This window comes from Zootoca vivipara, chromosome 9 (assembly GCF_963506605.1).
Source record: "Zootoca vivipara chromosome 9, rZooViv1.1, whole genome shotgun sequence".
NCBI lineage: Eukaryota > Metazoa > Chordata > Lepidosauria > Squamata > Lacertidae > Zootoca > Zootoca vivipara.
In genome coordinates this window covers 67,160,082-67,187,918 of record NC_083284.1, presented here as the reverse complement: position 1 = coordinate 67,187,918, position 27,837 = coordinate 67,160,082, and the positions used below count along the sequence as shown (strand labels likewise).

At 43.3% G+C, this 27,837-nt stretch overlaps 1 protein-coding gene across 1 annotated transcript in view; it reads left to right on the top strand.

Moving 5' to 3' along the window:
• Window positions 1-6,358: 6,358 nt before the first annotated feature.
• TBC1D19 (TBC1 domain family member 19) overlaps window positions 6,359-27,837 on the top strand; it is a 63,555-nt gene continuing 42,076 nt past the window's right edge. The window contains exons 1-10 of the mRNA XM_035112914.2: window positions 6,359-6,566; window positions 12,203-12,275; window positions 13,673-13,718; window positions 14,887-14,962; window positions 16,631-16,705; window positions 16,881-16,944; window positions 18,095-18,141; window positions 20,744-20,854; window positions 23,126-23,198; window positions 24,638-24,676. Of these exons, the coding sequence (XP_034968805.2) occupies window positions 6,468-6,566; window positions 12,203-12,275; window positions 13,673-13,718; window positions 14,887-14,962; window positions 16,631-16,705; window positions 16,881-16,944; window positions 18,095-18,141; window positions 20,744-20,854; window positions 23,126-23,198; window positions 24,638-24,676 (703 nt within the window). The 5' untranslated portion in view covers window positions 6,359-6,467. The remainder of the gene's footprint in view (window positions 6,567-12,202; window positions 12,276-13,672; window positions 13,719-14,886; window positions 14,963-16,630; window positions 16,706-16,880; window positions 16,945-18,094; window positions 18,142-20,743; window positions 20,855-23,125; window positions 23,199-24,637; window positions 24,677-27,837) is intronic.

Here is a 27,837-nt window from a genome sequence, read left to right as displayed (position 1 = left end):
ACACATATTTTGCATTGGGACAACATTCCTCCCTGGCTATCTTGCATTTAGTTTTTTGGCCAAGTTTGATGTATCTGAGGCACAGCGGTTTCCTTTCTGTGAAATGTATGCTTTGTTGGCCGCACCCACCACAGCAGCTATTCTGTGAATCTTCTTCTTTGGCGATCACTTGTAACCGAGTAAGATTGTCTTCCATAAACAAGGTTTTAACAGTGAGTCCGTAAGTGACTGTGGAGGCCAAGTCTGGATCCACACATCCTTCCACAGTGGGGACAGAGGTTTCTGGTCGGGAGTTGATCATGGTGAGGGTTTGCCAAGCATGCCTTCCTCTTAGTTCCTTCCTCCCTTGCATCCTGAGTTCCAGCATCTTCAAAGCCTATGGCACCTTTGGCCACTGGAGCACTCACAGGCCAGTGTTTCCCAGTTGTTGGTATTTATACTACATTTTTTTAGATTTACCTTGAGAGAGTCTTTAAACCTCTTTTGTTGACTGCCAGCACAACGCTTTTCTGAATTTTCTGAATGTGCCTGCAACAGTTGGGATCCTCTGGCCTTACTGAATCCCTTAAACCCAGTACCATATCTGATTCAGACAATGATTACAATCCAGGAACTATTCATTCCTTTTTGAGCCAGTGGATTTCCTCCAGCAAGCATATCATGCCTTGATTAAATCAAATTCACTCTTCTGTCTTTCTTGAAAAATATAAGTCCCCCTCTTTCAGCAAGGAAATATCTGGGGGGGTACAAGATGAGACTGAAGACCTAGAACCCGCTAGTCCTTAAAAGAAAAAGGAAAAAGCTGCCACCATTGCAGTCCATACTCCAAGCGGCACATCATGTAAACAAGCCCATATACAGAGTCCAGATGTCTAAATATTTGTCTTCCTATTGATGAAGCTTGTAACAGGCCACTTTCTCAAATGCTGCTAACTCATTAAGACTTGCAGCCCAGCATAATTGGTGGTGCTGTTCTGCCTTTCCAATGTTGGAGCACAAACTTCTTCTTCTTCTTCTTCTTCTTCTTCTTCTTCTTCTTCTTCTTCTTCTTCTTCTTCTTCTTCTTCTTCTTCTTCTTCTTCTTCTTCTTCTTCTTCTTCTTCCACTCATAGCTGAGTAAGATTGTCTTCCATAAACACAGTTTTAACAATGAGTCCATAAGTGACTGTGTGGAGGCCAATTCTGGATCCACACGGTCTTCCACAGTTGGTACATTGGTTTCCAGGCGGGAGTTGTGGATTTGCCAAGCATGCCTTCCTCTTAGCACATTTCTCCCTTGCGTCCCGAGTTCGAGTGTCTTCAAAGCCCATGACACCTTTGGTAAAGGCTCTTCTCTAACTGGAGCATTCGCAGGCCAGTGTTTCCCAGTTGTCAGTGTTTATACTACATTTTTTTAGATTTGCCTTGAGACAGTCTTTAAACATCTTTTGTTGACCACCAGCATTACACTTTCCATTTTTAGGTTCGGAATAGCGTAGTTGCACAAACTGCTTTGTTATGATAAGCTAGATTCCTTAGTATTGGTACATAATTCGTCAACATCTTCTCCTGTTTTAACATTTCTACATCTCTCTGCGGGATGCGGGTGACGCTGTGGGTTAAACCACAAAGCCTAGGGCTTGCTGATCAGAAGGTCAGTGGTTTGAATCCCTGTGACAGGGTGAGCTCCTGTTGTTCGGTCCCAGCACCTGCCCACCTAGCAGTTCGAAAGCACCTCAAAGTGCAAGTAGATAAATAGATAAATACCTCCAGCGGGAAGGTAAATGGAGTTTCTGTGCGCTGCTCTGGTTCACCAGAAGCGGCTTAGTCATGCTAGCCACATGACCTGGAAGCTGTACGCCAGCTCCCCTTGGCCAACAAAACGAGATGAGCGCCACAACCCCAGAGTCGTCCGCGACTGGACCTAATGGTCAGGGGTCCCTTTACCTTTACATCTCTCTGCCTTTCTTGTTTAATGGATCTTGTCTGCTTGCAGACCTTTTTAAGTCTATTTTATTCGTATAACATACACTATGTACAAAAAGGCATTCACACACAAAAACAACCGTACAGAAACATAGAATGCAAAATCATTAAGAATCAAAAGTACTGCAAGGGAACCAACCACTAATACTAGTGAGTGAGACAGAACAGAACAGAAAAGAGGAAAAGAAAGGAAAGTTTGAAGGACACAAGGAGGAGACAAAGGGCCAAATATATTCAATATTTCTTCCAAATAAAAGCACACTTGGTTGGAATTAGGCAATTCATCATGTGAGTGTTCATATAGGTCAAAAGAAAGGTCCTTGGTTGCAAATCCTAAATCTAGTGTTTTGGATAATAATAATAATAATAATTTATTATTTATACCCCGCCCATCTGGCCGGGTTCCCCCAGCCACTCTGGGCGGCTTCCAAAAAAAACAGAAATTCTAAAATACAGAAATCCATCAAACATTAAAAGCTTCCCTAAACAGGGCTGCCTTGAGATGCCTTCTAAAGGTCTGGTAATTGTTCTCTTTGACCTCTAGTGGGAGGGCATTCCACAGGGTGGGTGCCACTACCGAGAAGGCCCTCTGCCTGGTTCCCTGTAACTTGGCTTCTCGTAATGAGGGAACCGCCAGAAGGCCCTCGGAGCTGGACCTCAGTGTCCAGGCAGAACGATGGGGGTGGAGACGCTCCTTCAGGTATACCGGACCGAGGCCGTTTAGGGCTTTAAAGGTCAACACCAACACTTTGAATTGTGCTCGGAAACGTGAACTCTGGTTTTATTTCTCCATTGCTAAGGTTGGCCTTCAATACCGTGCCTCGTATTCCAGTACCGTACTAAGTATCTATATAGACTCTACTTTCTGTCTCCGCAATAGTAATATAATAGCCCATGCTACCTTTAATTGTACTCTTCTCCGGTTCTGTATTCACAGTTGAAGCTACGGAGTTTTATTCCCTTTAAAGTCATTTTGTGAATAAATATTCTAACAATGGTGTTATTATTGCTAACTTCCTGAATCAAACCGTGGTCACATTGGCTTTTATGGATTGTGGCTAAAGTCATCACCAATCAAGATCTCAAGAGTACAATAGTATTGCTAATTCCCTCTAAATCAATGTTTATAGGACTACAGTGGTACCTCGGTTTAAGAACAGTCCTGTTTACGAACGATTTGGTTTACGAACTCCGCAAAACCAGAAGTAGCGTCCCAGTTTGCAAACTTTACCTCGGTCTAAGAACAGAATCTTAACGGCGGAAGGGCACCGGCAGAGGAAGGCCTTATTAGAGAAAGCACACCTCTGTTTAAGAACGGTTTTGGTTTAAGAATGGACTTCCGGAACGGATTAAGTTCATAAACCGAGGTACCACTGGGGCCTGAACAGATCCGGTAGCAATATCTAATGTTGTGTCAACAGGTCTGCTTGCACAAAGTTGCTTTACAGTTCCTTTCTCCCCAATGTAGCCCCTTATGGCCCCAGAAAAGCCTCTATGAGGTTTTTGGGGACCCCAGAAAACTCACGGGATGTTACATGGAAGGGATTGCAGGAGGAGGAGAAATCACCCAAAATCAAGGTGCTTGAGCAGAAAGTTGTTGTAAATAAATATTAGCATCATTTCCCAGTATCTTCCTGGTGAAGGCTTCAATTCACTGAACACTTTCTCTAATATGAAAAACAGCAACTTTGGGGAGGGCAATTTATATCTGGAAAACAGGATTAAGTGTCCTACCCAGCCCCAGGTTCTCCTAACCCATGTCATTCTTCCACCTTACAACTGCTATTTGCCAAAGTGTAGAGATGGGAGGTGTAACTGATCTTGACCCAATTGCAGGGGTCAGCAACCTTTTTCAGCCATGGGCTGGTCCACTGTCCCTCAGACCATGTGGTGGGCCGGACTATTCCCCCCCCGGGGGGGGATGAACAAATTCCTATGCCCCACAAATAACCCAGAGATGCATTTTAAATAAAAGAACACATTCTACTCATGTCAAAACACGCTGATTCCTTGACCGTCTGTGGGCCGGATTGAGAAGGCGATTGGGCCGCATCTGGCCCATGGGCCTTAGGTTGCCTACCCATGCCCAATTGTTTAAATTACCTTTTAAAAACTGTTTGGTTGTGATGTGGCACTGGCTCAAAGGGCCACAATAAATGGGATAATGTGTACTCCTGTAAATCCTTGAGTGTGCTTCTAATAGAGAAGTTATGGTAGGCTGTTACTTTATGAAACTGATGATTTTGCAAGTTGCTGTCCCTCATTGGGGCAGAAATCCAGCTACTGTAATTTGTGAATCACAAAGATACAGCTCAAAGCTAGAATGTAAGTTGCTACATGGTGCAAATGGCTACACGTAACACAGGTTCCCAACCACACTAACACAATGTAACAGAACATGGTGGGAATCAGAACTTAATCAGCAGAAAATGCCAGTGCTTATTGCGCATGTGTTTTAAACATGAAATGAGGTAATGATGTACAGTATATGATTGGTGGAAATTGAAATGCTTTGTTTGAAATTTTATAAATACCACTGCCTCGACCACTGGGCGGGGTTGCAGTTTTGCGGAACGATCCAACTGTAACCTATTGCTTTGCAATAAACAACATTGGACTCCTAACTCCTCACGTTTCTGAGTTTTATTGGCGTAAACTCAGGAGCTAAGCTATTTTCTGTCTTAGAACAGTGATGCTTTTTCATGTGCTTGTTTTACTATATATTTTAAGTATGGGTGTTTTTAATGTTCTGATGGTATTTGGTTTATTGTGCATTTTAATTACGAATGGATTTTATACTTGATTTCATGCTTGTAAACCTGCTAAAGTTACTTCTGACTTAACCCCATTAGAACCAATGGAGAAGGAAGCCATGATGAATTTACAGCACAATCCTAATCCCGTCTACTCAGAAGTCAGTCCTATTTAGTTGCAGGTATTGCAGCTTAAATCTATTGCTTTTGGTGGATCTAAGATGAAATTGAGACCGGCAATTATTATGGTTTAATTTATATATTGCTTACATGCCATAATGTGCTTTCCTAGATAGACTGCAGCCATCTTTCATCGTGATCAATCAGATCAATAAGAGGAAATATGACATAGTGAAAAGCCATGCAGTTCTAATAATCAAATCGTAGAATCATAGAATTGTCGAGTTGGGAGACAGAGGGTCATCTAGTCCACCCCCTTGCAATGCAAGGAATCTCAACTAAAGCATAACAGAGTCATAAAAGGCTAAAAGTGCAATTACATGCGGTGCACTTTAACTGCGGTGCACTTTAAATCTCATGCAGTTAATCCGCAAGGGAGGAACAGAGTAAATATGAGAAAAAAGAATATATATATATATATATATATATATATATATATATATATATATATGGCTACAAACAGAAGGGTGTGATAGAGGCTTATAAAGTAATAAACTGGAGGGAATTAATAGAAAGGAATAGAGACTAATTTTCCATTCTCATATTAAGACTCGGGGCCATCCAATAAAATGCTAGCATCAGATGCAGGATATATAATAAAGAAAGTGCTTATTCATACATCACATAAAAGCTTTAAAATTGATAACTGCAAAGCTCACCAGTCATTAGCTATCTTTAAAAAAGTTTTAGATGAATGATCTATGGAGAATGTATATATCAATGAGTATTGGCTATAGTAGCTTTAAAAATATTGTTGGCGCTGTGGTTAAACCACTGAGCCTAGGGCTTGCTGATCAGAAGGTCGGCAGTTCGAATCCCTGTGACGGGGTGAGCTCCCGTTGCTTGGTCCCAGCTCCTGCCAACCTAGCAGTTCGAAAGCATGTCAAAATGCAAGTAGATAAATAGGAACCGCTACAGCGGGAAGGTAAACGGCGTTTCCATGTGCTGCTCTGGTTTGCCAGAAGCGGCTTTGTCATGCTGGCCACATGACCTGGAAGCTATACGCCGGCTCCCTTGGCCAATAATGCGAGATGAGCGCGCAACCCCAGAGTCGGTCACGACTGGACCTAATGGTCAGGGGTCCCTTTACCTTTACCTTTATACACATACCCTGTTCCTCCATAAAACATTTTACAAGGACAGGTCATATATATATATATATATATATATATATATATATATATATATATATATATATATATATATATATATATATATATATATATATGTATGCTTTTTCCTTTTTCACATATTTACTCCGTTCCTTCCCTTGCGGATTATATATACGGTACAGTATATCACAAGAAGGCAAAAGACCAGTGACTTTTGCTTCCAAGGACTTTTGCCGGCGGAACGCTTCTTTCGGGAGGCGGCGTTTCCCACGGAACCTCTTTTCGCCAGCGCCCCCGGCTCTCCTCCGTTGCCCGGCAACGCCTGGGCTTGAGATGGGGCGAGGCGTTGTGTGCGTCGCTGAAATCCGTCCGCCCGCTGCGCCAACCCCACCTGCGGCGGCTCGAGGGGCGTCGAAGAGAGCGGCGTCCCCGTCCCCGGCGCCCGGGAAGGGGAACCATGCTCGGCCAGGACGGCGGCCTCTCGCTGACCATTGCCCAGGTCGTGCAGAAGCTGAAGGGCTCCGGACTCCACGCCCAGCTGGAGCGACAGGCCCGGGTGAGCTGGCACCCTCCCGGCCCCGCGCAGGCCCTCCTTTCTTCTCTCTCAGCATCCTTCCGGCCTCCTCGGTCCCTTCACGCCCTGCCCTTTCCTCGCTCTTCTCCTGTTCCTCCCCTTTAGCTTTTTTTTGTAATTTCAATTCTCTATTAAACAAAATAAAAGTGAGAAGAAAATAAAATATCGGAGTTGGTGGACTGAGGGTGATAGAGAACTGTCTCGGCACAGAGGTGAGGTTTGATCTAGGACAGGCATCCCCAACATAGCTGTCAAGTTTTCCCTTTTTAAAAGGGAAATTCCCTTATGCTGAATAGGCTTCCTCGCGAGAAAAGGGAAAACTTGACAGGTGTGACCCCCAAACTCGGCCCTCCAGATGTTTTGGGACTACAATTCCCATCATCCCTGACCACTGGTCCTGTTAGCTAGGGATGGTGGGAGTTGTAGTCCCAAAACATCTGGAGGGCCGAGTTTGGGGATGCCTGAATTCTAGGAGGTCCCTGGTTTACCCCATAGGTGTAGATGACATTAGTTTTCTTTGCCCTTCCTTTCTTTGTCTTGCCTCTTGCCTTTCCCCCCCCCTAACTTGATGCCCAATCTCTCCCCCCCCACTCTCCCTCCTCCCCACTATGTAGAACTGTTAACAGCCTTCTTTGACAAGCTCATGGTGCCAAAAGAAGATTCTGTTTTGTGTTTTTGTGTAATTACCATGTCTTTTTTTCTTTTGCAAGGATACAGCAATTCATTTCTCCTCCCCAAATTTATTTTATCACCTTTTGGCATCATTTATTTCATGTTACTTTTGTTGATAAGGAAAATTAGAAAAAATAACACTTTAGTTTGGCCCCTCAAATTTATGCAATCCCTCCCTCCCAACTGAAGTTCATTTTGCTATTTTTTAAAAAACTTTGACATAAAGGTGTTGTTTCTGTTTAAATGAAAGATATAGTGATGGAATTTGCTTTAAATACTGTAAATTTTCCAGATAGAATGCTGGAAAATAAAATAGCATGGATGTTCCATTGTCAGAGGCAGTGTATGTCTGAACAGCAGATTTTGGGAACAAAGAAGTGAACAGGGTTATTGTTTGTAAGTTCTTCAGAAAAAATCTAGCTGGTTAGTGCTGAAAAAATATAAAACTTAACTATTTTTGCTGTGCAGGATAGTAATAATTCCTTTTAATGTGCAAAGATTCTTTCAGTACTGTACAGGTAACTTGAAAATTATACACGCTTAACTTGCATACATTCAACTTTACACGCTTGGCTTTTTTAAAACAAAGAAGGGGGGGGGAGGCGTCCAGGGGAAAAGGTGAGAAAAGGCAATCTCGCCTGCCATTGAACCCAATGTGTTTTGCCCATACACGATTTTGGCTTTATGGACTATCCCTGGAACCTAAGTTGAGAGTTGCCTGTATACTAATCCTAACAATGTTTATGCAGAAGTAAGTCACAGTGATTCTCCTGGAAATTATATCCAAAATCCTATCTTCTTATGTTATCCTCACAATAAGAGCACAACTCTTAACACCCCAGTGTTAATAGCTTGAGAGGCTTTGGATAACATGTTGCTCCCTCTCAACTGACAGGACAAGTTAGCTGAATACTGCTCAATGCCATGCCTGATTTGATCTTCAATTATAATAGAAAAGCTATGAAAGCTTGGTTTTTCTATTGGGCATTTTGGATTTAGAGCTGCAGAATATTGCTTGCTATCCCTATTGTAAATAAGTTTTCTAGGTAAGCTTATTGCGATATTGATGGATTTTGTACCTGCTGGCTTTAGGCCCCAGTTCTATGCTACCTGGCTAGAGGATTTCCAAGCATATTGGGTGGGATATTAATTAACTAACTAATATGAATGTGTGGATTAAGGAATACAGGAGATAATGAAACGTAATCTTGCCACTTGACAATGCCATGTCAGTGCATTCATGCAAATCATTAGGAATGGGAAAAGGGCATCAAGCAATGCCAGCAGATCCTCACAAAGCTTTAGGCTCCCAGTCTAGTACCATATTGGCCTGAATATAAGCCTCACTCCCCCCCCCCCAATTTCCGACTGTGAAAAATTAAAGTGTGGCTTAAATCCGCGACCTTACAAAAACTGGCTTTTACTATATTGCTGCTGAAACAGGCATACGGTAAAATGGAACGGGTGTGAGTGCCTGCAGAATTTTAGGGGAGAGGCTTATATTCAGGCCAATATGGTATATATCTTTGGTCCAAGAAATTGTTGTAAACAAATACGGATGGAGAAGCCTTAAAAGTCAATTTTGCTTGATATTTGTTCTTGGATGCCTCAAGCAAAAAATAACAACAGGTTTTCTTTGCCTTTGTATTCAGCTTTATAGTCATAGGGTTTCTTTTTCTTTTTTTAATCTGAGACTCGTAAATATGGGGTAACCTTTTTGAAAGTGAGAGAATATGTTTGGGAACATTATCACTTGTCAGCGATGTCACGGATGAATCTAAGCAACCTAATAAAATTATGAAGGTTGAGATCTAATGTAGTTTGAGTGGGCTTCTACTCATGCAGTGGGACTCTCCACCATCCTGCAGTCCCCTGTGCACCCCTAAAATCTGCTGGGAAGGGCTGCGGGGCCCCTCAAGCAGATTCAGGAGGTACACGGGCTGGAGCAAGAAGACGAGAAACGATAAGTCCCTTTGCACAAGCAGTTCCCCCCCCCCCCAAGAAGGTGGACATTACTGGATTATCCCAGAGTAATGAACCTTCATCTGCCAGTGGTACCTCCAATGGATTTTCTTACCTGTTTTATATATGTTATATACTGTATTCTGTTTTATACATGTTATATATTCTTCCTGCGATTAAAGCCATTGATTTATTTGTGATTATTTCCCCTTATGTTAAAATTAGGATATTCTGTTCTTACTGAAGAATTTGTCTAGTTAAAGTAACTGGACCCAATTCTTTCTTTGATGTGTTTGTTCTTAATTTACTTGTTATTAATAATAATAATAATTTATTATTTATACCCCGCCCATCTGGCCGGGTTCCCCCAGCCACTCTGGGCGGCTTCCAACAAAATACTAAAATACAGAAATCCATCAAACATTAAAAGCTTCCCTAAACAGGGCTGCCTTAAGATGCCTTCTAAAGGTCTGGTAATTGTTATTCTCTTTGACCTCTGGTGGGAGGGCATTCCACAGGGTGGGCGCCACTACCGAGAAGGCCCTCTGCCTGGTTCCCTGTAACTTGGCTTCTCGTAGAGAGGGAACCGCCAGAAGGCCCTCGGCGCTGGATCTCATTTCATAAACATTGTAACCTACAGATGGTAAACCTTTTGCTGATATCCCTGCAGTTTTGTTTGCTATAGTTCACTACTTCCTCCTTTTAGTTTAGAGTGCTGCCTGCTACCAATTTTAAGTCAGGGGGTATTTATTTACATGAGTTGCAATAAATACCTGTTATTGCTTTCCATTACTACAGCATTAACCATTTACAGTCATTCCCTGCTCTCCCTCATGTCTCCTGAAGCACCTCCTGTTAAAATAATAATATTTTCCTCAGAAGAAATCTGCGGTGTAGAAAATGATCATATTTACCATACACCTTTATGTTGAAATTTATAGCAAATAACACATCCTGAAGCATAATACGTGATAAATTAAGAAATAAAGTAAAATTGTTGTCTTTATTAGTTAGTTGCCAGCTGATAGATGTTATATGTTTACAGCACAAAACGAGTAACATTAAGTTGAGTACCAATTTGTGGTGCTTCAAAAGTATGTATAAGAGATGGCTGTTAGTAATATATATGTGAAATACTTTATATATTTGTTTCCTTATTGATAGCTAGCAACATGAAGGACTCTAGACACTTCAACCAATCTTTGACGTTATTTCAATTTTTTGATACTCAAAATTATTTATGTATGAGTGAGAGAGCTAGCTTTTAATTTTTTTTAATAGTTATTTTCCATTTCATCAACTTGCATGTTTTTCTTAAACATGAAAAGTGCTTCCTTCTGCCACATCATTCTTTCCACAGCTAGGATGTATAATTTAATTGACAAGTCAAAGCAGATGTCCAGGACATTAAAACCTTTATAATATCTAATAATATCTAATACCGTGTTTCTCCCAAAATAAGACACGTCTTATATTTATTTTTTCTCTAAAAAAACACATTGCGGCTTATTTTCGGGGGATGTCTTATTTTTTTTATTGAGCATGGTACGGGGCTTTCTTGCGCCGCCCGCTGAGCCCGCTGCTGGGTCCCTGGGCTTCGTGCGGTGCGGCGCGTCGTGGCTGGGGCTGCTGCCAGCTCCTGCCGGCTCCTGCCACTTCGCGCGCCGCCCGCTGAGCCCGCTGCCGGGTCCCTGGGCTTCGTGTGGTGCGGCGCGTCGTGGCTAGGGCTGCTGCCGGCTCCTGCCACTTCGCGCGCCGCCCGCTGAGCCCGCTGCCGGGTCCCTGGGCTTCGTGCGGCGCATCGTTGCTGGGGCTGCTGCCGGCTGCTGCCGGCTCCTTCCACTTCGCGCGGAGCCCGCTGCCGGGTCCCTGGGCTTCGTGCGGCGCGTCGTGGCTGGGGCTGCTGCCGGCTCCTGCCGGCTCCTGCCACTTCGTGCGCCGCCCGCTGAGCCCGCTGCCGGGTCCCTGGGCTTCGTGCGGCGCGTCGTGGCTGGGGCTGCTGCCGGCTCCTGCCGGCTCCTGCCACTTCGCGCGCCGCCCGCTGAGCCCGCTGCCGGGTCCCTGGGCTTTGGGCGGTGCGGCGCGTCGTGGCTGGGGCTGCTGCCGGCTCCTGCTGGCTACTGCCACTTCGCGCGCCGCCCGCTGAGCCCGCTGCCGGGTCCCTGGGCTTTGGGCGGTGCGGCGCGTCGTGGCTGGGGCTGCTGCCGGCTCCTGCTGGCTACTGCCACTTCGCGCGCCGCCCGCTGAGCCCGCTTCCGGGTCCCTGGGCTTCGGGCAGTGCAGCGCGTCGTGGCTGGGGCTGCTGCCGGCTCCTGCCGGCTCCTGCCACTTCGCGCGCCGCCCGCTGAGCCCGCTGCCGGGTCCCTGGGCTTCGGGCGGTGCGGCGCGTCGTGGCTGGGGCTGCTGCCGGCTCCTGCCGGCTCCTGCCACTTCGCGCGCCGCCCGCCGGGTCCTGGGGCCCGTTCAGTCGGAGCTCGGCGCGTCTCTGTGCTGGGGCTCCCGCTGGGCTGGGGCTTGGCGCGCGCTGCTGCGTTTGCCGGCTCCCGCTGGGTCGGGTAGGTACCGGTACCCCCAACATGTCTTATTTTTGGGGGATGTCTTATATATTTTTGCCTTTAAAAGATCGTGCCATGGCTTATTTTAGAGGCACGTCTTATTTTAGGAGAAACACGGTATATCCTTGTGATGGTTCACAACATTCACTAGCCTGTTTTGGTAGCTTACTTACTTGAAAACCATTTTGTTTGGTAAAAAATGGTGGATTGCAAAATGAAAAGGAAAAGTCCGGGAAAGGAAACTGTTTAGATATTTCAGACATTTGATCATTTAATTTCAAATGTTCACAAAGATACAGACAGAAAAAGTTATGGCCATAATTTCATAGGAGCCTTTCATTGCCGGTTCCCCTTCACACCTTTCAATTGATCTTATTTTTCTAAAGAATGCTTGTGCTTCTGACTTTTTTTTTTATTCTTTTATGTTAGCTCAGTCTACACAATCCAGAAATTAAGCTAGAATCCTTGAAGGAAGATATTAAGGAATTTCTGAAGACATCAGGTTTGTTCTTTAGTTTGTTACATTTTAAAGTCTTTTCAGGAAACCCAGCCAGAGGGGTGGGGTATAAATGATAATGATAATGATAATGATAATGATAATTTAGCCTGCCTCACTGCTGAATATCGGGGCAGCACCCACATACTTGAAGCTTGCTCTACCCCTGTATTGTAAATAAATTTGCCAGTGTTACTGGCACACAGATTTTGACTAATCACTTATAGCAAGAGTAATCACCTGAAAGGGAAAACAAATGGCCAGTTCTTTTCCAGTTTCCAAGCTGCTAGTGGTGGACCTTGGGGTGTCAAATTTTAGTGGCAGCCTTTCATCTTCCAGTCTGCTTAATAGCTTGGCGCCCTCAAGGCTACATGCCCAGTGCGACCGAACGAGTCACTCTCCCCTAAATCCGCCTCTGGAGCTCCTCTGCCTGCCTGTTCGCTTGTACAGTCTTCTAGCCATGTAGTCATGTGCTGAGGCAGATGGTTTGCATGCTAGCAGTATGCGCTGATGTCATGTGCAGTTAGGGCCACAACCTTCAGTTGCAATCCCATGCACAGAGCCGCCTTTCCCATAGCATAGGGCTTAGTGGTGCATCGCGCCAGGGCCCCGGCCTCTCGGGGGCGCCCCAGTGAGTGGGGGAGCTGCACGGTTTTGCCGACAACCTCCCCTTTCCCTGCACTCCCACCAGCTGCGCCCCGCCAACCATATGGCTGGCGGGCGTACAGTTTCCCTCCCAAGCCTCTGCGGTGATCGCTCTCCTCCCAAGGAGGCTTGGGAGGGAAGCTGCGTACCTGCCAGCCATATGGTTGACAGGGCGCAGCTTCCCTCCCAAGCCTCTGTGGGGATTGCACTCCCGCAGCAGCATGGGGGAGAGTTATGCCCCCCCGGATGGCTGGCAGTGCGAAGCTTCCCCCCCCCCACTATCCGTGGTAATTTGGGGGCGCTGGGGGATTGCTCTCCCACAGCAGCATGGGGGAGAGTTACACACACCCCCATGGCTGGCAGTGCGCAGCTCCCCCCCCCACTATTCTTGGTAATTTGGGGACGCTGTGTGGATATTTGCACCCTGGTGCCGCATCTGCTAAAGATGGCCCTGCCCATGTATTTAATTAGAAGTAAATGCTGTGGGTGCAAGGGAACTTATCTGCTGAGCAAATGTGTTTAGGATTGTGGCTTTAGTCTGCAATCTATAAAACTAATACTATGGGGTAGTAGTGTTAAACAATTTTTGAATAAATGAGCAGGGGGGCTTGTGCTTTTAGAGTGCTTTTGGTAGTGGAAACTCTGTATGCTTACTTTACTTCAGTGATTTTTACTCCCAAGTAATCATAGAAGTTTGATGGTATTTTTTATATTATGAGTTCCTCTAACCTTCATTTTCTAACCTCTTATTTTACCAGGATGGGAAAAGAAGCTGCAAAATGCTGTTTATAGTGAACTCAGTGTGTGAGTTTGTTTTTGTCTGCATTTTTAGAGATGGGGCATAGTCTTCCTTTCTTGTCTTCCTACCTGCATGCATTATTTGTAATATCACTTAATGTGTACATCAAAGAAGGCCCCGTCAGATACTTTTTCAATCTGCAATGGATTATAATTTTTGCTTTGTGTAGAGAATGCTGCAGAAATGAATAGGGAAATGGCACAAAAGAGACATACTGCTTTTTTTGTTTTAATCATCTTAATAAAAGTAGAGATGGTTTTGCTGGTGGATGAAAGGTTGATCTCTAATTCAGTGTATTTTGATGAAGTCTGGCTTTAATAGTAGTGTGCAATCAGACTTTGTTTAGGCAATTTATTCCCTATTAAATGGCTCCTATTTTCTTTATAGCTTTTATTTCTGTAGACCAATTATAGCACCACAAGGTTCGCTCTGAAGCTTGAAATGCTCTCAGTACTAAGTGAGTGGGTACCTCAGAGGTTTTGGAGTTATCTTTCACTTAATGCTGGAAGAGTTTTTCAGCCTGGATGGAGGGGTGGGCTAGCCAAGAGTGGGGTGTTATGTTACAGTTGTTGTGGGGAGAAGAGGACAATGGCACCCTAGCATCTTAGCTATGGAGGAGGGTATGTTTCCCAAGTTGAACAACCTGGCAATCTCGGATGTCTAGTAGCCTGGTACTATGGCTTGATGTGTTAGGAAATATATATAGTGAATAATCATGACTTGAACCATGGTATTAAACTTGCTTTGTTTGAACATAATTCTGACAGAGTATCAGGAGAATTTTTTAGTGATGGAATAAGAAATGAATTCATTCCCTGCCTCCCCTCTCAAATATGTTTTGCTGTTTTAAGTTTTTTAAAATGGATATGCAATCCCCCCAAAAGGCTGAAATTATCTGGTATTATGACTGTGCATGTGTCTGAGTGGCCCATCGTGGGTTTGTTTTTCCAGCAAATTATTATATTTTGTTCAACGTAGAGTTAAGTAATGGGATATAGTAATGTTTCACAAGGCTGGTGGCCATGAATTGAGGATGATTGCTTGTTATCTCATTAGTATCTCTGAAAATGATTGTGGTGGTGATGCACTCAATCTTTTAGCATTAACTCTGAAGAGAGAATCAAAGTAATAAATGGAGTACAAGAAAACCCTGTTGTTGCTTTCCTCCTCAAGGTTCCCTTTACCATGCCACCCATCAGCTCCTCCTGAACACACCAAAGAATCTTTGGCTTACATGAGGAAAGCCCAGGTTTGCTGTGATTTAATTTTACTATTTGTATTGAAGTATTGTCATACATACTGTATTTGTATACATTTTTAATAGGGACGTGGGTGGCACTGTGGTCTAAAACCACTGAGCCTCTTGGGTTTGCCAATCAGAAGGTCGGCGGTTCGAATCCCCGAGATGGGGTGAGCTCCCGTTGCTCGGTCCCAGCTCCTGCCAAACTAGCAGTTTGAAAACACACCAGTGCAAGTAGATAAATAGGTACTACTGCAACAGAAAGGTAAACAGTGTTTCCGTGTGCTCTGGTTTCCGCCACAGTTTCCTGTTGTGCCAGAAGCGGTTTAGTCATTTTGGCCACTGTGGACAAATGCCAGCTCTCTCGGCCTGAAAGTGAGATAAGCACTGCAACCCCATAGTCACCCCACATCATGTCCAGGGGTCATTTACCTTTACCTTTACCTTTTTAATGGAAGTGTCTCTGTATGTCAGGGGTGGGAAACCTGTGGATTGCAGCTTCCATCACTACTGAGCATTGGCCAAGGTGGCTGGACCTGATGGAAGTTGGAGCGCCATCGGTTGCCCACCTCTGCTATATTTCCTCACAGTGCTTAATACAAGTGGTGCCTATAGCAAAATATTGCAATATGGAGTACTCCAGTTCAGGATTTTTAGAGGAAAAATCGCCAGAGTAGTGCTGCCAAGCTAGCAAGATTGCACCTCTCTATTTTAAAGTGATGGTTCTGGGGCTGAAACTATATGTAACATGCAGCTGCATGGATGTTTTTAGAAGTTTTTAGAAGACTGTAACTTTGATAGATCTCCTGCTCTGATCAAGGCTATAGACTTCTTAATCCCCCTGATCTAAGCTATGGCTTTTTTTAAAGGTACTGTTTATGTAGAGAAAAATTCCAATCTCCTCCACAAATTACTCAGTGGATTTGGTGAACAGCATGGTAAACCATATCAGTGGCAGTTGGGAACAGTAACTAGGCCAAGCCAACTTGCTGTCAGCCTGTGTGTTCCCCCTACAAGACAGTTTGGTGGCAGCTATTTAGTGGGTGCATTGCTTGTTTGAGGAAGTTCGGCATATATCATACCATATATTTAGGTTTTTTTTGGTATTTGGTGACTCGTAAATGTTTCATATTTCATGGTGCTGTAAGGCAGTGCACTTTTTTTTGTAAAAAAGGTAAAGGTAAAGGGACCCCTGACCATTAGGTCCAGTCGTGACCGACTCTGGGGTTGCGGCACTCAGCTCGCATTTTTGGCCGAGGGAGCCAGCGTACAGCTTCCAGGTCATGTGGCCAGCATGACAAAGCCGCTTCTGGCGAACCAGAGCAGCACACGGAAACGCCGTTTACCTTCCCGCTGTAGCGGTATTACCTATTTATCTACTTGCACTTTGAGGTGCTTTCGAACTGCTAGGTTGGCAGGAGCTGGGACCGAGCAACGGGAGCTTACCCCGTTGCGGGGATTCGAACCACCGACCTTCTGATCGGCAAGCCGTAGGCTCTGTGGTTTAACTCACAGCACCACCTGTCTTTTTTTTGTATAAAATGTCAAATAAATGAAATTATTATTGTCATTTTTTAAATTTATTAAACAGTTAAGCTAAAAAGCAAAACACCAATTAAAAATTTCAAATAGATGGAAAGATGGAAAGGTTATATTGATTTTTGTCATCTGTTGCAGGGAAACTGGGAAAAACGCATTCTGAAGAGCCTAAATAGTATGTGTACAGAACTCGGCATTCCATTAGCACAAAAGGTAGCTTTGTTAATTTCTTTTACTGTGAATGCAGCACTTAGGCAAAGCCAGTCCAAATTTAATGGGGTGGGGGTGGATTTTTAATCCATGTTATTAAATACTAACTAACAGAAACTTTTGCTTTCTGTTCTTGGTTGACTTATTTCAAAAGGCATTTTTTAAAAATGATTTACAGAGATCAATCAATGAGCAAAAGGAACTTCTAAGTAAATGGAATGAAATGGGAACAGATGAGCCAGGTATGTGAATCCTACTTTATGCAAATTTAACTTTATCTAGTTGTGCCCCACTGCCTATACAGAGGCTTTTATATTATTTATCTGATCCATTTACATAACACTCTTAATTTAGAAAATGCCAGAGTGGTTCACAAGTAATAATATAAAATACACAGTACCACGTAACAAAATTAAAATATAAAAATCATTGCAATGTTAAATCAGCAGCAAGATAAAACATTCCTAGAAAGGTTCCCTGTGTCTGGTTTACCAGCGATTTCAAGAAGACCTGAAGGCCAGAGTAGAAAGGTAATTATCTAACATAACTGGATTGATCTCCTCTGAATCTATTGTGGTTGGCCTTAGGATTCCATTGACCCTGAAGAAAGGTTGGAACCAACCAGCCCCCTAGAAAGTGCAGCTCGAGCTTTCTTTGCCTCTGCCGCTGCCATCTGGTAGGCGCGATCATGTGCTTCCACCCACACTCTGTCATAATCACTGTAAGATTTCCACTGCCTGCATTCTAGTTATCATCTGCCCTTCCTTTCCTGTTCTCTGAGAAACCCAGGGACCTGCCCTGGCTCCATAACATAAGTGGCAGAGACGACGGAGGCTTCTGTAAGTAGAAAGGGAGGGGAAACACAAATTCCTCCCTTTCCCCCTGCATCCCCCTGCATTCCCTTTGTAGCCGATGGGGTGCAGAGGGAAGGGGAAAGTGAAAATTCCTCCACCTTTCCCATTTCTGCTCATGGAAGCCTCCACCAGTTCACAAAGCCTTCTGTCAGAGGAGGAATGGTGTGGACCGCCTCTCCAGCCTGACCCTTCTAGAGAAGAAGACAGTTCAGAATTACTTCGAGGGTTTGAGGGAGGTCACAGCTCAGAGGCAGATGAGGGGAAAAGCTGGGAAATAATGGGAGGGGAGGAGGAAGAAGCAGCAGCAGCGGGGGGGGGGCAATAGCTGGCAGACTCAGTGTCTTTAGAAAGCGTCCCAGAACCCGACGGGCCTTGAAAGTAGGAGAGCAAAGAGCTCAAAGGCAGAGGGCACAGAGGGTTCCATGGGCCACACATTAAGAACCTCTGGTATAGATAAAGAACTACCAGACGGCGTGAATGAGAAAGAATCTGTTAATTCTTTTTAATCAAATAACTTTATACATCTTATTAATTTCAGATCTAAGTCTCTTCAGGCCCGTTTACGCACCCAAAGATTTTCTTGAGGTAATAAAAAAATAAAGGTTAGATCTTCAATTATGTATTTATAGATCTTTATACAATAAAATATGAAGGGTCTTATTGGAGTTATGAAGATAATATAGACTTTGCCAGTTCAAAGCGACAGCTTAAACTACAGGCATGGTTATGGAAGTAAAATGGGGAAACAAGGAATGGGAAATATCTAAAAGCCTAAATGTTTTGTGGTGTTCCTCTATGGCAGGTGTAGGGAAAAACAGGCTTGGGGGCTGAATTTCCTCTCTGACTGGGCCTCAGCATTCTCACCAGGCCGCTTCTTTCACCAGCCCTGTTTCATACCCTCCTTGAGTGTTTTTGCCATAAATTCCATAAACTGGGCTGGATTCAGCTAACCTGACATGCTAGCGGAAAATAGTGCAAGGCTTCCTACTAGTGCAGTGGGCTTACTCCTCCCCTTCTCCTTCCCCGCTCCACCAAAAATAGCTCTGCTAGATCTGCTGTGGATGGGCCAGTGGGTGGGGGGAGAGGGGAGAAATGCTTGCACTGCTGGAACAATCAAATTAGTGCAAAGTAGACTTCCACCCAGTAAGCTTTAACTCATAATTTGGGCACAGACTAAAGAAATGAAATAAACGTTTAGCAATTCAGTCAGCTTGTGTGCCGGTGTTCAAATTCTGCTCAACTGTAAGAATCGCAATTTAAGAGTCTGTTGCACAGTAGTCTGTCAATACAGTGGTACCTCGGGTTACAAACACTTCGGGTTACAGACTCGGCTAACCCGGAAGTAGCACCTCGGGTTAAGAACTTTGCTCCAGGATGAGAACAGAAATTGCACGCCGGCGGCAGCGGGAGCCCCCATTAGCTAAAGTGGTATCTCAGGTTAAGAACGGTTTCAGGTTAAGAATGGACCTCCGGAACAAAATAAGTTCATAACCAGAGGTACCACTGTATAAGGACCGCTTTCATCAGATGCAAAAGTTGTCCACAGAACATGGACATAGGCCATTTTTGATTATCCACCTTGCCCCTGCAGTACCCTGAACCCCCTTTGCAACACCCCCCAAATCTTCCCCAAACCCCTGAAGCAGATTGAGATGGAATATGGGTGATTTCCCCCCTGTAAGCCCAATGGATTCCTTTCTGTCAGAGGACAGTCACCACTGGATCCCACCCATTGTGTCTTGTATCCCTGTTCTTACTTGTGTTACTTCATTGTATCCTAAGTCAGCAGTTTCACACTTCCTCTGTTTATTAAACCCCATTCATATTGCCAAGGCAAATTCCCAAACAACATTTAGTTCATGCATAGCAGTGGCCAAGCTTTCTGCCCCCCCCCATAACACTGCATATATTGCATTGTTGTACATTGTAGCTACACACTGCAGGGAGAAGATCAATAGCGATGGGGAAATACTTTTCAAAGCTTCACTGTCATTTCAAATCTTCTTAGTGGTTAGCTCAAAGTTTCCAAGGGACTTTCATGGCTCCCAGAACAGTTTGACAATCCATGTCCCTCAATCTTTTGGTCTAGCTAGAGGACAACACAGAGTGTCCCTTTGGGGGGGAGCCCCCTCCGATGTGTTTGCCCTGCCCCCATATTTAAGGTCATACGTGCTTGTTTCACCGTGTGGCTTCAGAAGTGAGAGAGGTCTAAATCCAGTTGTACAAGGAAGAAAGCAACGTATTTTTAATGGGAAGAGAAGGAAACAACTACTAAAATCCAAAATGAAAAGTATGAGCAGAAGAAACCTGAACCAGTGGCTACAAAATTGATTGATAGAGCTTTTGAACATGAAAACAGTATGGTATCTTATTTTCCAACAACTATTTCCATATGGCAGTATAAATCTGTATTAGCTTGCTTAGTAAAAACAACAGGACAGAAAGCAAGCATATGGATATGCAGTTTGTGAAGGTAAATGAAAGTCTCAAGTTTGAAAAATTCCCTTGTGTAAATAGGAATTTCTTTCCACTTTAGCATTGCAAATGCCATTAGTTTGGTTAACTCTATCATAGCTTAATATGCATATATTAATGAACATTCTCACATGCAAATGTAGATAGAAGGCTTACGTTGCAAGCCTGAACTATTGAACTTTAAATGTTCTTGGTTGTTGTTGTTTTTTTTTGCTGATGGTTTGAATTATAATGTAACTATAGCATTTATCTGCAATTATGGCTAATTAAACCTGTCTCAGTTTAATCTTATGAAAACACTTTGCATAAGTAAACAGTGTTTTGTTATGTCTCTTGTGTTTTCTATTGTTCCTTGACATCTCTTGACATTCTTTGAATGTTAACCTTTTAGTGCTTGGCCTGCATCTACAAAATTATATCCAGCCCATAATCCTGTATTAACTTGGAGAAATTATTCATGTACAAGCTGGAGTGTTTCATATAAACAAAAGAGACCACATGAAAAACCTACAGCAGACTCTTCCTGTCTCTTTAACCTTGTCTTTAAACAGCACAAGTCCAGAGATGCATGAACACTAAACTTCCTAGGATCATAGCATGCAGAAATCAGAAATATTTGACAGTGGCTTACTGTGATGAATTAACATGAGAACATAAGAACAGTCTTGATCAGGCCAATAGAAAACACTAACTTGTATTGCTTTTCTTAAAGGTATTGATGAACCTTCGCAATCCGAATTATGAAAACAGTGAGCAGCCTAGTTTTAGAAACCACCTGGGATTAATTCAGGTGCCACTGAAAGTGAAGGACATCCCTGAACTGGTAATAATAATTATCTTTAAATATCATTCATTCATTCAAAAGCATTTCTAAAATAGTAGAAATGAGTATATATGAACAAAAGAGCTAGATTTTCTTAACTGTGAGATCCTGAAACATTCATAGTTTCTGTTTGGGCCTTCAGATAGGTTGCATTGTTTTCAGTGGGTGTTCTTGTCATTTGCTTTATTATGACCACTGCCTGCGTAGTGCTCTGAACAACATTTTGGAGGCGAGAATGTGGAAAGGACACTTGGAGGGTGGGGGAAGAATTTGAGTTTACTGAGCTCTGGTCGAGCAAAGGACCCAAGTCCTTGTGTTGAAGGAAGAAGCAGAATGAGCAATTTACATCCAGGGGAAACGTGAGTTTTCTGGTGGGAATTTCCCCACTACTTTATATGTTTAAATAATGCCCTACAGCAGTGGTTCCCAATAATACTAATTACCGAGGACCCCCTATTTTTCAAATGTTGATAACTTTATGGTTGTTACCTCTGCAAAGCAATTTTTTGAACAAAATGTGGGATAACCCAAAATATGCAAAGGATTTTAGGTATGCTAAAAAACAGACTAGGGCTGAGCTGGGCGAAATCTGATTTTCAGCATCGTGATATATCAGTAGCTAAACATCACGATATTCCGATATATCACGATGTCTGAAATGGGAGATCAGGCGTGGGGATGAGGGAAGGAGCAGTCACGGAGATCGGGCGGGTGGGGTACGTACAGCTCAGGCGTGGGGATAAGAGATGGGGAAGCTACAAAGATTAGATGGTTGGGGGGGAGGAGAGGAAGTGGAGTCACCTCACTGCATGGTTTGAGTGGGAGGGGATTGGGATAGGGGGGTGCATCTATCCACCGTCGGGGGCAGCCAGCAAAGAGCATGTCCGCTGCCGCTGCTTTCCTGCTGACTGAGAAGAGCTGATCTGCCGCAGTGCCAGGGGAAGTTAGTGCCACAATGCCTTGAATTGAGGACGATCAGCTGCCCTGGTCTCCATCAGCATGAGGGGAAGGCAGCGCCTCGCAATTGGCTACCCTGGTCTCCTTCAGTGTGAGGGAAGGCAGGTCAGATCAGCAGCAGCATCGGCTGAGATCATCGCTGGTGCCTTGAAATTGGCTGCCCTGCTCTCCCCTCGCGCAAGGAGCTACATACTGCTGCGTATTGCTGGGTGTCAGGGACTGTGCTGCGGAGGGCTGCACTGAGGAGGAATGGTGGGAGCCTTCCCCTCCCCCTGCTCCTGACCCAGATCCTGAATCTCCCCAGCAGCAGGAGGACAATATAGATTTGGAACAGTGGTTTGCAGAGGGACATACTAGTTCAGAAGGCAGAAGTTGGGTTAACCGATTCACAGTCTCTAGATAGCATTCCTCCACCACCCTCCCCAAAGTCAAGAAGGGCTCAGAAAGTGGCAGAACAGAAAGCACAGAGGGGATAAGCTCAGATTATGAGTCGTAGAAGTAACATAGGTTCATAGGAACCGAAGAGGGTGGGTTCTTTAATTGGGAGCACCGTCATTACTAGGATATTTGTTCTTTGTTCTCTTGCTGTGATTATTAAAATTTCTAACTGGTAAGAAGACTCATTTTCCTTTGTTCTGCTAATTCCCCGAAGCCTGATACTGGGTTAGAATCGTTATTGTGATGTGATTTCAAAACTGATTTTGGCCGATATATTGAAAAATTGCACAGCACTAAAACAGACCATAACATTAGTGATATTACCCCTAATTGGCAACCACTGCTCTAGAGAATATTAGGTGACATACTGCTTGGGATGTGGCTCAAATCGAAGTGGGAGTCTTGTTCACAACATGCTGTGCCCACCCCAGTACAGTGGTACCTTGGGTTGCAGACCTGATCTGTTCCGGGGTGCCGTTCACACCCCAAAAAGTCCACAACCCAAGCTGCACGATAGAGCACTTCTGCGCATGTGCAAAGCGTGCAGAACACTTGTGCGCATGCGCGCATGGTGGAACCCAGAAGTAAACACTTCCGGGGGCGCCGCGTTCACATCCTGAAAAAACGCAACCCCCAGCAGACGCACCCAAGGTATGACTATACTGCTCATAAGAAATCTTAACAGGGAACCCACACCTCTGCTTTTAATCATTGCCTCATTCCTAAGTCAGAGGACTGGGCTAAATGACAATTGTAGTATAAATCATATTTCTAATTGATAGCAATTTGGAGTTTTGTTGACAACTAATTAAAATTTAAAGAAATATCCTCTGTTGATAAAATATTTGTGGGCTTTTTGTACATTTTTTTCTCAAGAAAGAATATTTCAATGAGCTAGACTTGAACACAGGCCAGCTGGATATTGATGATTCTGCACATGTACCTCCAGGTTAGTGCCTTTGTTTAAAGTAGTAAAATTGTTCTTGGTTCTTACAAGGATTCGTGTGAGATACAGATGCTAAAGTCTATTTCAATGACAATTCTTGTGTCTTTATTTGCACTGTGGTGGAAAGAGATTTGGCAAGTATAACTTGTATGGTAATGATAGCAGGAAAAGCCAAAACTTACTGAGTACAGTATCTTCATTCCTGGAGCCCTCTCTTGGTCAGAATCTGGCAAAATTTAAAACACTGCTTTTATTTAAGCAAATGTGAGAAGCCTGATTTGGAAAATAGCAGATCCTAGACTGAATGTAAATCTTTTAGTCCAAAAAAATAGGACTAATTGTCACTGAGGTAGTAAGCCTTGGTCTGCACTTCAGAGTGCAGGTGCTGGATCACATGACTAGGAATTTCTTCGGACCAAGTACCTACCTATTGAAAACCAGCTGTCAGGCAGAATTGTTCTAGTAGTTTAGAACTGCAGATTAATCCAGAATAGCAAGAGGAAAAGTGTTGCAATGCTTAGTTTAGAGATAAACAATGTTATTGCGGCATGGGCTTTTATCTCCAGCGGCATTCATAGTGTGTATAGAATACTTTGTATACTTAACATTATCTTGATTTATCTTTATTCAACTGATGAAGGACAAAACTTGTGCTACAGCAAAGTAGTTAGAGCCTCAAGGCATCTTTTTGTGTTCTATTTATTATCTAACTAGATTAGCATCCATCTCTAAATTACAGGAAGCTCTCCTTGCTTGTAATGCATTCACCACTTGGATATAATACCTACCTGTCTCATGATGGGAATAAGCAGATAGCCATCAAAATTTAAATAGGTGGAAATTAATAACACTGCTGATGTTCTATAACTATAGTTGAAGCATCTTTCTCATGAATGAGAAATAGCACATTTTAAGAACATTGTGTTTTTTAGACGTATTTTTTTGGACCTTAATTCCCCCCCCCCCCTAAGGTGGCTTACAAAAGGAGAGAATGAATATAACGATACAGTACTTTAAAATAGCACACTAACAGGCTATACAGGGAAGCTAAGATAAGAACATGCACAAACCCATCTTCTGAATTTCCATCTCATATAGTGTTCTGATAACCGTATCCTCAAACTGCCCTTCAATCCTTTTAGAGTAGAGAGAGGGAACCAGCAGTGTTTTCCTTAAAAAACCAAAAACCAAACTCTTGCTTCAAATTACATTTTGAACTAAAAGGGTAAGGGTTTAAAAAGTAGTTTGGAGGCAAATGGGTGCCAATTTTTTGGAGAGAAATGTTGCTCATGTGGATTATGAATGCATGCTCCTTGGAATTCTGGTGCATGTATGCTGCTATGCTTTCAGATAAGATGTTTTGATAGTTAAATCAAACGTCCCTCTGTAAAGTTTAAATAGTTTTGAACTCTTTGCACTCTTTTCTTGCTTTACTGTTTTAGAACTCTTTGAAAATGAACATGTACGTATTGGTCAGAAAGGTAAGAATTGGATACTGGCTGTAAACAAATTGCAAGTGTTTTAAGTTTCTCTGTGGGTTTTCTTTGTTTTGTCTGGTATGAAGCATAATAAGACTGCAATCCTAAATACTAGAAATTAAGTTCCACTGGATGCATTGGGATTTCCTTCAGAGTAAACCTCCATAGAATTGCACTGTAAATGATGTAAAATAAAATGTAACTTGTACCTTTTTAACGTGATGGAACTGCTAGAGATTTATGGGTTCTAGATAAGGAGTGTCACAGCTGGCAGATTAAAAATGAAATGTGTGTGTGTGTGACAGCTTTATTCCAAATTGCTGAATTCCTGGTTTGAATTTTATTTTAAAATCACCAGAGTTGCTTCTGTGCACAAAGAACTCTCATTAGTGTTAATGGAGTTTATGTTCATGCATCAGATAAGAATATAACTTTAATTCTTCCAGGTGGTTAGTTGCTAGTGCAAAACCTAATTAAACACGTAGCACTAAGTCAGCTTGCTGAATGGTTATGCCCTTTCAAATAAGGTCATTATTCTACCAGTTGAAAGGAAATCAACCCCACGCCTTAATTAAAAAAAAAAAAAACTCCCACGGAACAAATTATTTTTCTCTGGCTTTCCTTTCACAAGAGTGGCTGTGAAAGGAATTAGGCCATGTGTCACATTCTCCTCTTCTAAATTATATTAAAAGACAGCATGACAACTATGATAAAAAATGGGGGGGGGGGCGGAGAAAACCCAAAATGACATGCTTCTGATTGGGCAACCACTTAAATTAATAGAATATTATTAATATTATGTTGGGAACCGCCCATAGTGTCTGGGGAAACCCAGCCAGCTGGGCGGGGTATAAATAATACCGGTAGATGATGATCATGATGATGATAAAAGTAACCTAGACATCCGTGACCTCCTTGATTTAATAGCATCATTTCAGATCTATACAAAGCCATTTAAAAAAATGGTTTGTTTCAATTCCTCAAAAAACTGAATTTGGACATTATACAGTACAAATATTGGATAATCACTTTTCACTGAATATTAAATGGAAAAAAGGAAGGGGAATAGAATGAAATGTGTGGGTGCAGGAGGTACCTGGTAAGTTACAAATAGGTGGGCAGCAGAAAAATAGGAAGTGTGATTTGTGTTGAGTCATAATCTCACTGTGTGACTCATGCACTGTGAACTTGACCAAACTAGTCATCAAAGGTGTTAATCATCACTTGTATGCTTTTCAAGCAGGCCTTCTATTTTGTTTTGTTTTGTTTTGTTTTTCCAGCAGTGTCCTGATTACTGGGGGCTGGCATCAAAGTTCATACTGAACAGAAGCTCTTCCATGGTCCTGGATAGCCTTTAAACAAGGCATCTGTTACTACCGTATTGAGTTATCTTTGACTTCCTGCTAATTGAGTAGCCTTAATATTCGTGCCACTTGCTTAGCCAGGAAATGCCATGTATTATCTTGGCCGACAGCCTCAGGAATTTATTTCTGGCTTGTGCATACCTTGCCAAGAAGCAGAAAAGCATAAACATACCCATGTTAGCCTTTGTACCACCAGTGCTATCCCTCTCTACTGCCAGGTGTAGCAATGTCCTTTTCAAACTTTTCCTTTGTGGGTCAATACTCTCTTTTGCAATTCAGATGTTAGGAAGAAACAAGTTAAGTGGCTCAAAGGTACCTTCCAAAGTAGAGATCTGCAAATCCAAACTAAATCATATAAGCATCAGTATGTTGCATACCTTTTGTAACAATCTGTCTTATATTGAGTTATATCTTTGGTCTATGTAGCTCAGTATTGTCTGCCACAACTTGCAGTGACTATCTAATGTTTCAGACAGGACATTCTCAGCCACTGAATTGCAGCACTTTCCCCAAAGTCCTTTAGCCATGGGCAATTTCCTTTATGCCCTTGGTTTCTTTAATTGCCTGTCATGTCCTGCTGTAAGCTTGTTGTCAAGTGCTGCTCTATTCCCATTTAGCGGACTTTGAGCACATTGAATTGGATGGCCCTCAGTTCCTTTTGTCTTCCCCCTAGAAAGAAATTTTAAAGCTGCTCTGTCACCTTTTTGACCTTAAGCGACAGCAGTTTGCTCCCAGAACCCACAGTCTGCTCTTGTTGTTCTGGGTATAAATTAATAATTTCCCTTGTCAACTGATTACTGTCAACAGCTTTTCTCTTTGTATAAACGTCAGTTCTCTGGCATACTGTACACCAACCTTAAACTATGGATTCTTCGTCTCACCCAGCTTCTCTCTTTGCCAAATATTTCTCAACTTCATCTGGGCAAAGATCAGAAATGCGGTTCTTTTCCTCTTTCTTCACTGTGAACTATCTGCTGATACTTAATTATTAAATGTGTTCTTCCTAACTAAATACTTTAAAATCTCCTTTGTAAAATGTGAGGAAGATTTATGAGCAATAATCTGTTGCCATAATGGCTAAGGTGCTTCATTAAAAAGGTAAAGGACCCCTGGCAGTTAAGTCCAGTCACAAACGACTCTGGGGTTGCAGCTGACGTTTGTCCGCAGACAGTTTTTCCGGGTCATATGGCCAGCATGACTAAGCCGCTTCTGGCGAACCAGAGCAGCGCACAGAAACGCTGTTTACCTTCCCACCGGAGCGGTACCTGTTTATCTACTTGCACTTTGATGTGCTTTCAAACTGCTAGGTTGGCAGGAGCTGGGACCGAGCAAGGGGAGCTTACCCCATTGCAGGGATTCGAACCGCCAACCTTCCGATCGGCAAGCCCAAGGCTCAGTGGTTTAGACGACAGCGCCACCCGCATCCCCATTAGAGAACAAATACATTGAGAACAAATACTCTTCATCCTTGATTCTAAGGATGTTTTGAGGTGTGAAAAGAACACATCAAAAAAAGCTTGTACTGTGTTCATGCTAATATATATTTCTTGAATACAGTCATACCTCATGTTACGTCTGCTTCAGGATGCATCTTTTCAGGATACGGACACACCGAACCCAGAAGTCCCGGAACAGGTTACTTCCGGGTTCAGTGTGTGCGCATGCGCAGAAGCGCTAAATTGTGCTTTGTGCATGCGCAGGAGCGCTGAATTATGTCACGCGCCTGTGCAGACACGGTGCTTCTGGATGCAACCTTTTCAGGTTGCAAATGGGCCTCTGGAACGGATCCCATTCGCAACC